Below are 12216 nucleotides of genomic sequence, written 5' to 3' on the forward strand. Positions count from 1 at the left end.
GAAGAGGGACAAGGATGTGCACACAGCTACTGAGGAGGCCCCGGCCCGCTGTTGAGGGAGTTGGTGGTCCTCGCGGGCTTTCTGAAGAGTTGTCTGCAGAGCGAGTCCCTAAGTGTGCGAGGTGGAGCGGCCCGATCGATCGAGGTGAACACCTGTGAAAGGTGAAGGCCCCCGGGGGGGGGGGGGGCGGTGTAGGCCAGGGGACTCTCGCGTTGAGGGTGCGCCCGTGCAGGGCGGAGTCCAGGAGAGGTGGGCCATGTTCAGCTGTGCAGGGTCTTCTCACCCTGGGGAGGAGCGGGGCTTAAAAAGGACTCGGGGTTCTCTCTCGTCATTGAAGTTCCTCTCTCCCTCCCTCTCCCTTCCGCTCTGAAATCAGTAACAATATATATATTTTTAAAATATTCTCTCAGTGTCTGTGGGTCAGAAACCCAGGTGTGGTTGTGCAACCTCATCTGAATGCTCACCTCGGGGGAGGTCCACTCCGAAGCTCACTCACCGGATTGTTGACCGACCCCCCTCCTCCCCCCACCCCCTCCCACCCCCACCCCTCATCAAAGGCTCTTCACTGAGCTGCCTCAGCATGGCAGCTGGCTCGCGCCCTGAGTGAGCGAGCTCAGCTAGAGCCAGGAAGAACACGCGTGGCAGAAGCCACGTGCTTTTTATAACTGAATCTCCAAAATGGCAGCCCATCACTTCTGCTGAATTCTAGCAGAAGCGAGTCACCAAGTCCAGCCCACGCTGGTGCAGGGTAATACATGAGGACAAGAATGGCAAGATGTAGGGGTCGCTAAGAGCATCTGGAGGCCGCCTCCCGAGGAGGCGTGCACGGGATCATCCTCAGCCCAGTAAGGATGAGCAGGATCATCCTCAGCCCAGTAAGGATGAGCAGGAAGCTAGAAGGTGCCTGGGCCCCCGCAGCATGGTTGCATAGCTACCCCGATTATGGCCTGATTATGGCCTGCATCCCTCGGAGAAAACAGCTCAAAAGAAGACACAGCCCACACCTAGGATGTCTCTCTCACATGGTGTTTCTCTCTCTCTTCCCCTCCCTTACACTCTCTCTTAAAAAAATCAATGGAAATAAATATCCTGAGGTGAGGATTGAAAAAAAAAATTTTTTTTTTAAAGACTAATAACATCAAATATTAGTGAGAGGGAGTATAAAATGGTGTAATCATTTTGGGAAAATGAAATATACACATAGCCTATGACTCAGGTTCTCCAATTATAGGTGTTTGTCCAAGAGAAATGTAAATATATGTCCACAAAAGACTCTGCAGGAATATTCATAACAGCTGTATTCATAAAAGGCTGCGTGGGATCACTGTAAAATTCAAGTATTTTATATGTTTGAACATTTTCATCCGTTAGAGAAAACAAAACCTACTTATTTCAACGCCTGTTCATTTGTTTTTTAATTACTTGCTGTCAATTTTCTACAAAGTGGATGAAACTGGCCCTCACATTTATTTATTCGTTGAACAAACATTAATGGGTGTCTACTACGTACTAGACCAAGTATGTCAAATTCAAAGGCTAACACGGGCCACATAAACAAGGTTTAAGTTTATGTGGGCTGCAAAAGAACAAAAGCTTCAATTTTCATAGAAACATAGGTTTACTTCAATAGAGACATGTTGAATACAAAGGGCTGAAATAAATGAGTCATCGTTAATAGAACATTTTAATAAAAATTAATATTTTTCTTGAACATTACCTTACCAGACAATGAATAACTGCACAGATTAATAAGCGTAACGCAAATAAACCTATTTTTCTTGTTCTCCGAACGTGAAATATTTCCCGTTGCGCACACCAAACAAGTCAGTCCAAGACTAATGACATGGCAATCGGCTGCTAAAAAATTCGCTGCTGCCCTAACCGGTTTGGCTCAGTGGATAGAGCATCTGCCTGCGGACTGAAAGGTCCCAGGTTCGATTCCGGTCAAGGGCATGTACCTGGGTTACGGGCACATCCCCAGTAGGAGGTGTGCAGGAGGCAGCTGATCGATGTTTCTCTCTCATCCATGTTTCTAACTCTCTATCCCTCTCCCTTCCTCTCTGTAAAAAATCAGTAAAATTAAAAAAAAAAATTCGCTGCTAGTATTAGTGGAGAGAAATGGCGCGTAAGGGAAATGAATGCAACACGATGATAGTAATCAGTCATTATCGAAAGTTATAGCTCGTTATTAATTATGTATAACAGGATATTGTAAAAATTAACTTACAAAATTTTTATTAAAGCGTTTCTTACAGACCGTTATATTGGCTGGGCCGCAAAAATATTCATTGTGGGCTGCATGTAGCCCGCAGGCCGCGAGTCTGACATGCTTGTACTAGACCTGTGCCCTTGACGGGTATGATCATATAAACAAAAACTCAGTCCCTGCTGTTGTGAACCTTATAATCTTGCAGAAAAGACAGACAGACACACATTATCTCACAAATAAATATATTCTGACCATGATCACATTATGCAGGAACAATACTGGGATTCTTAGGCCATCGTCAAGGGGACCTGACCTGGGGTGGGGGCAGGGCAACCAGGGAAGACTTCCTGGAGGAAAAGTGCATGATGGGTAGAGTTACTAAGGTGAAGAGGAACGGCAAACATTCAGACAGAAAGCACACCAGGAGCAAAGCAGCTGAGGTCAAAGGAAGGGAAGGAGGCTGAAGCACTCGTCACCTGGGTTTCTGCTCGGCTGACTCCTATGCATCTTTCACACACACACACACACACACACACACACACACGCGCACACACACACACGCGTGCGCTCCCTGGGTTGCGCCACACCCCTCCCGGGAAGAAGCCGCAGTCCTCGGGAGCAGCTGTAGCTTTGGCTCCTGAGGGCCTTTCCGGCTCCGGGCTCTGCCGGGATTAGGAAATGATCAGGGTGAACCATATGCAATTGCCTTTTTGTAGGTCAAAATGACAATGTTATATTTTTTGAGAAAAACAACAGCTTCGTTCAGCCAAAATATACACTAATAGTATGAGCTGCTTTCTCCAAGTGACAAACTTCCCCCCAATATTAAATGACATACTACATTTATAAAATCCAGTCTTGTTACAAGACATTCACTTCCTTCAATTCCTGCTTCTCAAGCAGAGAATGTTCTGTGTCTTAGTTACAAATGACAAAGGAGGGGGAATCTGTGTTAAAAGGCCAGGTGAGTCTGATGGACGCGCTAAATTCCTTTGCCCGATTCAGTTGCCTCCCCAAGGCGGTCTGTGATGTCTGCAGTCCGCTGCTGTCCCGGCAGGACAGGTCCACGCCTGCGGACCAGCGCAGAACGCTGCAGCGCGACTGGGTCCGTGAGCCCACTGCTGGGCAATGCAGCTCGTTCACGCAGGGAAAGCAGTTCGGGCGAACACGGTGCTGAAACACCCTGTGTGCACACACACACACCCCACCCCAGTTACCAGATCCTCTTTTGGGAGAAGGAAGGTTTTAAGACGTTGGGGAACTTCATCAACATCCGGCCATTGCCCAGATCCCTTTCCATTTCATTTCTGTCACTTAGGACGCTCTCATAAGGTCTCTGCTCTTCCAAATCTTAAGGGTGAGCGTCTCTCCAACCACCTGTTCCTGATCAGCCATCAGCGGCTGTCACCCACTTGTCCAACCTTTTCACCTTGCCCATGGCAGCCAGGTGGCGAGAAATGGTTGTGGCAGAGACGCCTAGGTCTGCGGCGAGGCCCCGGATGGCGCTCTTGGGGTTCGCCTCCACCATGGCTCGCAGCTCGTCTTCATTTAGGACCGACCTGGGTCTCCCGCGAGGCTCGTTCTTCAGACTCAGGTCCCCAGAGCGGAACTTCTCGAACCACCAGCGGACGGTCCTTTCGTTCACGGAGCCTTCTCCGAAGACGGAGGCGATGTTTCTGCTGGCCGTGGCGGCGCTGTGTCCGAGTTTAAACTCGTATAAGAAGAGTATTCGCAGATCTTTCAGAGACATGGCATTGCTCACTTCTGTGGAGAAAATAAACAATAAAAGCTCAACCATCAGAGACGACTGCAGAGCACGCCATCACCGTGAACCCGAAACAACACAAGGGAACAGGCCTGAGCCCTCCCTCGCCGTCAGTGACGCCGCGGCGGGAAGCAGCGCTCAGTCAGGGGGAAGCTTGGATCACAGTTTCTATCAGGTGGAGGTTACATTTCAGCCTTTTCGTTTTCCCACAGGAACCCAACTGCCAGTAATTGTATAAGCATCTACCATAGAAAGCATTATTTTGAACTAAAATAGGAGTTGTGCTTGGAGATCCAGGAACTCAACGCCTTCTGTTTTTTTCAGTGCCACAGAATTAGGGTCGCAGATCAGCCTGGTGCTTGGGACACACCCTCCAGGACGGGCTGATGGATGCCTGTTCCTATGCTCCGGCAGCGTTTCAGGTCCTCCTCTTCCCTGTGCAGATGGTCTGAATGGCCGCCACTGCCGGCCTCTTATCCTCTCTCAGCCTCCCTAATTCACTGCTCTTGGCTTCATACTTAGTTTTGGTGGAGACGAGTAAAAATAACACACTTTAGGGACGTGAAAGAACCGTCTGCCTAAGTTTGCAGCCCACCCCGGCAGTCGCGTCTTTTACGTGTTTTAAATGGCACTATAGTCCATTGCCCAGGGCATTGTTTAAAACACAGCCATACACTCCTTTCCTAAACTCACCAAAGAGAGATTCAGCAGAATTCCATTCTGGACAGTGTTTGGGGGAAGTCGTGGGGCAGTAAGGAGGAAGATTCCTCTTTCAACAGCTTTAATCCCAGCCCCTTGTACATACACATCCCTTCACAGCAACTTTCCTGCCTTTTTCTCCCCCTCTGCTTCCAGGACGGTGACGTACACTTGCTTAAATTCTAAGTTACACTATTTCAAATAAGTCAATCATCTTCCATTACCAGAGCAGAAAAAATGTGACCTCAACCATAATATACTGATACCAAAAAACAAAAAATACATCTTGCAACTACAAGATATTAGGAAAGTGAGTAGCTTTATTTTAATTCCTAATATGCTGAAAGCCATTTACCCTGTTCCTAAATGGCATAGAAATTAAGAAAGGTTTCCTGTCGATATAGATTTAATTAATGCAAGAAGAGGCCTCTTCTACTTCAAACAATCATCCTGGTTAAGACACAATCAAAAACAAAACTTGTTTTAATACAGAGCTAAATCCAAAAGCAAAAGATTTTCCCAAATGCATAACGGGGGGGTGGGGGAGGGAACCTCAAAGCCACTGTGATGAGGGGACACAGGAATACAATTCATACCTCAGAACTGCATACAAATAATAGAACAATCTAAAACACACACATTTTCAGGCAAGTTACAATAAGACATTCTGCCCTAGCCGGTTTGGCTCAGTGGACGGAGCGTCAGCCTACAGTCTAAAGGATCCCGGGTTCGATTCTCGTCAAGGGCACAGGCCTGGGTTGCGGGCTCCATCCCCAGTGTGGGGCGTGCAGCCGGTCAATGATTTTCTTGCATCATTGATGTTTCTCTCTCTCCCCCTCCTCTCTGAAATCAATAAAAATATATTTTTAAAAAATAAGACATTCTAAAACATGCCTTAAAAATTCAGCGAGAAAACAGAGATTCCATTAGGCAAAAACAGGCCATTGTAAAAGCAGGAACCCCACATTAGCTGCTTGCCCTGGCTCCTTGGCCTCCTCCCATCCTGGACACAGTGCCTCCTCTTCCCTGATCTTTCACGACCCTGACTCTTCTGCAGAATACCGACTGGTTGGTCCTTTTGTCTTTTGTCAAATGTATCTCATTGAATTTGGTTGATGTTTCTTTCTTTCGTTTTTCTTCTTATTATTTTTTAGCTGATGTTTTCTAATGATTGGACTAAGGTTCTGCATTTCTGGCAAAGAGTGCACAAAACCGTAGCCCTTCCGGTCCGCATCACAGGCTTCGTGGTGTCAGTGTTTCATTATTGTGCTGTTCACCGTGGTCCCTGATTAAGGTAAATTCTGGCAGCTTTCACCCCTGGAAAGTTCTTATCTTTCCCTTTGTGGTTAATGGAGATCTTGGGGGAATACTTTGATTTTATAAAAAAAATTTTATTTCTCCTCAAATTTTCACTCGCCTACTTTACCATCCATTGGTCGATCTTGACTGCAACCATAATTACTGTTTAGCTAGTGCTGGTTTTCTATTACCCGCAATCCTTCCAGTTATTAACTGAAATTCTACTGTAAAGAATTGTTCCAGCCCAGACCGGTGGGGCTCAGCTGGTTGTGCATCGTCCCATGTCCCGAAAGGCTGTCAGTTCAATTCCTGGTCAGGGTACATGCCCTGGCTGCAGGCTCCATCCCCAGTGGAGAGAGTACAGGAGGCAACCAATCGATGCTTCGCTCTCTCTCTTTCCGTCTCCCTTCCTCTTTCTCTAAAAATCAATAAAGAATATCAAAAAGAAAAAGAAAAAAAAGAATTGTCCCATATGTAATAGTGTCAACAATTTTTAAACGGGGAGGAAGGAGGAGAGAGAGAAACATTGATTGGCTGCCCTGACTGGGAATAAAACCAGCGACCACAGAATACACGGGACGATGCTCAATTGAGCTACACCAGCCAGGGATCGATAGACTTTTAATATTATAACTTCAGCAGCAGAAAAAAAAAAATTAACTAACAAAAATTATTTTTTAATCTATACAACAAAAACCATAAAAGCTGAAAAGATGGTAAACTTGCAATTACCTGTAAAAGGTGATGATTTATCTGACTGTTTTACTTTTAGGAGTTTTCTATTAATAAATATATAGCCACAGGGACAAGATTTACATGCAACAGGAACCTGGAGGGGAAGAAAGAGAAAATATATATTACATTTTACTATTTATTAGACTTCTCAAGTGTTTCTGTGGTCTCTTCAACGAAACAATAAGTAATTTGAAGGAAGAAATCACATTTATATTTAAATTCTACCTCCTCATATGAATTGAGATAAGAATCACATCTAGCCCTAGCCAGTTTGGCTCAGTGGATAGCACACTGGCCTGTGGACTGAAGGGTCCCAGGTTCAATTCCAGTGAAGGGCACATACTTCGGTTGCAGGCTCCAGCCCTGGTAGGGGCCCATGCAGGAGGCAACCACTTGATGTGTCTCTCTCACATGGATGTTTCTCTCTCTCTGTCTCTCCTCTCCTTTCCACTCTCTCTAAAAATCAATGGAAAAATATCCTCGAGTGAGGATTAACAACAAAAAATCACATCTATTCTCCTCGTCCTCTACAGTTCCGTGAATATAGCAAATGTTTAATAATGCTGAATGTGAAGGGCAAAAATAATTTCCTAAAATGTCAGTGTCAGAATAGTTACAAAATGGATTGTCTAGAAGAAAGGAACTGGTTTAGGAAATTATTACATAATCCCAGGATGAGAGGCTATTGGCCTGCTCTCCTATGCTGGCAGGGGGAATGTATTTTTTTTTAAGTATACATTTAACAAACATTTCAAAGGAAGAAAAGAGTAAGACTTGGATACAAAATAATTACTGATGATAAAACAGAACTGAAAATTAGTCTAAAAGTTGGAACAGGAGGGGGAAGAGGGCCAGACACTAACAAGTTGAAAGAAAAAAAAAAAAAGAAACACCACTGTGGGATGACAGAAACACACACACACACACGCACACGCACACACGCGCATACGCACACACACTCTATTAAAAACATATAACCACAGTTATCCTACATAATAAAAGGCTAATATGCAAATTGACCAAACAGTGGAACCAGGGGTCACTATGATGTGCACTGACCACCAGGGGGCAGACGCTCAACGCAGGAGCTGCCCCCTGGGGGTCAGTGCGCTCAGCCAGAAGCCAGGCTCACAGCTGGCAAGCGCAATGGCGGCAGCACTAAGGATGTCCGAGGTGGGAGGGCACAGGGGGTTGGGCTGAGGAACCCCCCCCACACACACACCCCCCAGTGCACGAATTTCGTGCCTCTACTATATACATATCTGCCCCTGGTTCCTGGCAGCTCCTACAAGCCTTGCAATCTCATAAGAGTACTAGGAGCATCTTCTGTCCAATGTGTGGTCTTTGATCCCAATTCCTGATGCGAAGTCCCTAAATCCCTTGGCATTTCCTGGGTGACGCAATGTCTCTCACCTTTCACGACAAAACACTGCACAATGAGAAACAGAAGGGAACTTCCTCCACATGATAAAATGAACTTATGAAAGGCCCACAACTAACATCATACTCGGTAGGAAGGATTGAAACCTTTCTTCCCTATACCAGGAACAACACACCCATATCTGCTTCTGCTGCTTCTATTCAACACTGTAATGGAAAGCCAGAGAAAGTAGGCAAGAAAAAGAAGTTAAAGGCATACACATTGAAAAAGTGAAGTAAATCTATTTCCTTTCACAGGTCACATGACCGTATATATAAAAGAAATCCTAAATAAACACACACACAATATTAGGGCTAATGAAGGAATGCAGCAATGGTGCAGGATACAAGACAAACAAAAATCAGTGTTATTTCTATACACCAGCAATAAACAATCCAAAAAATGGAATTAAGAAAATGAGTCTATGTATACGACCATCAAAAAAATAAAATAATTAGGAATAAACTTAACCAAAAAGATGCATGACTTGTACACTGAAACCTAAAAATCACTGCTGAAAAATCAGAGACCTAAATTAATGGAAAGACAGCAATGTTCGTGAATTGGAGGACTCAATAGTGTTCATCGTTCCCAGGTCAGTCTACACAGATCCAACGCAAAACTTATCAACAGCCCAATGGCCTCTCCCCCGCCCCACCCTGGACATGGAAAAGCTAATTCAAATATTCCCATGGATCTGAAAAGCCAAAACAGTCTTAAAACAGAAAAAAACAAAGTTGGAAGACTCACATTTCCTGACTTCACAACTTACTACCAAGGTACAGCAATCCACGCGCGGAGCACTTGGAGGGAGCGTGAAAGTCCCCACTTTGACGCACAACAAACGGAAACGTCAGCAACTCTCCTCAGCTCCGTGAGAGAAGTGGGGTGCCCGCGCAAACCAGGGCCCCTCCCATTGGACAGACGGGTGAAGACGGAGACTCTCAACTTACCAACGCGGAAATTCACAGAGTCAGGCAGGAAAAACTCAACCGTAAGGGCGGACACACTGCTGGAGGCTCCGTGTGGACAAGTCTGAGAGTTCAAACTCCAGCGAGACCCAGTCCCAGGACGTCCCCCACACTTTTGCGAGTGTTCTGGACACACACCAGACAGCTGGCGAGGGCAGCGGAGAGGGCACAGAACCCGCCAGGCCAGCGTGGCGCAGCTCATTGAGCTCCCGCCCAGGCACCCAGAGGTCAACCCTTCGATCTGGTGAGGGCACACGCCCAGGTTTTGGGCTTGAGCCCCAGCAGGGGGTGTGCAGGAGGCAGCCAATCAATGATGCTCTCTCATCATGGATGTTTCTCCCTCTTCCTCTCCCTTCCTGTCTGAAAACAATAAAAATATTTTTTTTAAAAAAAATTTTTAAGAGGCAGCCGATTGATGATTCTCTCTCATAGATGTTTCTATCTCCTTCTCCCTTCCTCTCTCGAAAGTCAATAAAGCCCTGGCCGGTTTGGCTCAGTGGATAGAGCATCGGCCTGCGGACTCAAGGGTCTAGGGTTCGATTCCGCTCAAGGGCATGTACCTTGGTTGCGGGCACATCCCCAGTGGGGAGTGTGCAGGAGGCAGCTGATCGATGTTTCTCTCTCATCGATGTTTCTGGCTCTCTCTCCCTCTCCTTTCCTCTCTGTAAAAAATCAATAAAATATATTTTAAAAAATAAATAAATAAAAACATATTAAAGCCTTAGCCGGTTTGGCTCAGTGGACAGAGCGTGGGCCTGCGGGCTGAAGGGGGCGCGCAGGAGGCAGCCAATCCATGATTCTCTCATGATCATCATTGATGTTTCTCTCTCCCTCTCCCTTCCAATCTGAAATCAATAAAAATCTTTTTAAAAAGCATATTAAAAACAAAAAGATTAACAGAACTCCTCCAAAGACCGAAGAAGGAGCTGGTTACCCCGCTCCTAGCGCTCCGGCCCCGCCGGCCTGCAGGGTGGAGAGGCAACCGAGTTCCCAGGAGACATGGTGGTGGCAGGACCCCGGCCGCACCCCCGCTGGTGACCAGCCTGGGGTCGGCTTCCCCAACCACAGCAAACCCGTTCCCTGCACACCCGGACGCCGGCCTGCCGGTGAGCTGGACACAGGACCTCCCCGGCCACCGGCGCTCTCGCCACCGCGAGCCCCGTTATGTCTCCACCGGCGCCGTGGGAGGAGGCCCTGCAGGGCTGAGCATCCCGGGACCCAAGGGCGCGGCGGGGACAGTCGGGTCCCGGGTCCGATGGGAACAAAGCCACCCTCCAGGCGGCCACACGCGCGTTCCCGTCGGGACACAGGGGCTGATGGGCACAGACCCGCTGCTGTCACCGGAACCGCCGGGCGACCGGGGACCAGCCCACGCCCCTTCCGCGCCGCCGGCCGCAGGACGGACCCTCGCCCGCCGGCCGCCGCTCACCTGGAGGTCGCACTCGGGGCACGATTTGGTGGCCATCTTCACTTTCTTGGCTCGACTCGCAGACATGGTCCTCTCCGGCGGCGGCGGCGGCGACTGGGGCTCCTCCCTTCGCACCTCGGCGGCCAGACCGCCGCCCGCCGGGTCCGGCTGCCCAGACTGAGGCACTGCCGGATGCGCGCGCGCATGCGCGAGGCTGGGCGGAGCCTGCGGGCTGGGGGCGGGGCCCGACGTGCGAGGGGGCGGGGCGGTGCAGCGTGCGCTGGCTCGTGGACCGCGCTCCCACCAACCCACGCGAAGGGCGGACCCTCCAGCGAGACAATGACCACGTCTTCTCTCGGGTCTGCAACGACGTGGGGGCGTGGCTAGGGCGGAACCTGGCAGTGACGGGCGTCGGGCTCCACCAGTGAGTGCACAGGATGCAGATTGTGCCGGGCACGCCTCCCCCGGGAGGGAAAACGGAGAGGGTGGGTGGGAGGTAAACGGTCCGGCACGGGTCCCGGCGTTTAGCTGACTTCAGCAATGTAGCAAGTCTAATCATGGGGGCGTTGGAGGAGACACCTGATTAACGCCCTGGACCCAGAGTCGGGGTTGAAAATCCATTCCTTCATTTAATGGATAATTGCCGAAGGCCCACCGTCGGGCCAGTTTGAGTCAAATGCCCCCCAAGGAGCGCAGTCTAGCCATTGAGACCAGCGCTGCTTCCTCTCCGCGATGCAGGACCTGCTTCTAACCCATTAGGCAGAGATCTCACTAAATGGGGGTAAAGATCAATTCCTCATAAATGACGTGACAAAACATATATACAAAGGCAAGTTCATTTTTTAAAATATGGAAGTCGACATAAAGTCACATTTCAACAAACAACAGGAACAAACATAAGAGAGAACATGCTTTAAGAAACTGTACACTTTGCTCAGAGAAAATGTGCCCATTAGCGCTCATGACAGGCAATGGCTGTTACACTGGTAACTGGTTGCCCTCTTGTAACTAAAACACGGGTGTGAGTGACATTTCTATTCTGCACACTAAGTGCCTGTAAGCACATTTTGAATAAATACAATGTATATAAATATGTAAAGCTTTCAATGTTACAAGTGAGATTGTTCCTTCATTGGTCATTTATCTGACCTCGGTTGGAATGATAAAAGTATTACTTGCAGAGGAAAACTTATGTCTAAACTATTTCTAAGTTCTAAGCTATGGAGAAAAGTTTAATAAGAATTTATTGGAGCCCTGGCCGGTTTGGCTCAGTGGATAGAGCATTGGCCTGTGGACCAAAGGGTCCCAGGTTCAATTCCAATCAAGGACAGGCACTGTCCTGGCCCAGGCCCTGGTCGGAGCTGTGTGCAGGAGGCAACCAATTGATGTGTTGCTCTCACATGGATGTTTCTCTGTCTTTCCCTCTCTCTCTCTTTCTCTGTAAAAAAAAAAAAGAGTTTATTGGAGCCAAGTTTTTGAGGACACACCCAGAAGTAAGATCTCAGGAGACTGAGAAAATGCTCCAGAGAATGGCAGTTCTGCGTTGTGAATCAGAAGGGAAAACGTAAAGAAGACACATGGGGCCCATTGGCGGTCGGGTAAGGAGGCGGGAGAAAACCAAGTGGGGCAATCTTCAGGATTGGCTCACATGTGGAGAAACGCGTATTTCTTTCACATGGGTGGTAAGGATAATGAATAGTTAACATTACA

The 12216-nt window shown here is 47.9% G+C and overlaps 1 protein-coding gene across 1 annotated transcript; it reads right to left on the reverse strand.

Moving 5' to 3' along the window:
* Positions 1–1444: 1444 nt before the first annotated feature.
* On the reverse strand, positions 1445–10882 carry LOC308531087 (histone-lysine N-methyltransferase SETMAR-like). The gene is made up of 3 exons (XM_081107937.1): positions 10528–10882; positions 6705–6801; positions 1445–3973 (listed from the first exon to the last, which is right to left on the reverse strand). The coding sequence occupies exons 1-3, from the start codon at positions 10591–10593 to the stop codon at positions 3597–3599; spliced, it is 540 nt and encodes a 179-aa protein (XP_080964063.1). The 5' UTR covers positions 10594–10882; the 3' UTR covers positions 1445–3596.
* Between the last annotated feature and the right edge of the window lie 1334 nt (positions 10883–12216).

This window comes from Myotis nattereri, assembly GCF_964212035.1.
Source record: "Myotis nattereri genome assembly, chromosome: 15".
NCBI lineage: Eukaryota > Metazoa > Chordata > Mammalia > Chiroptera > Vespertilionidae > Myotis > Myotis nattereri.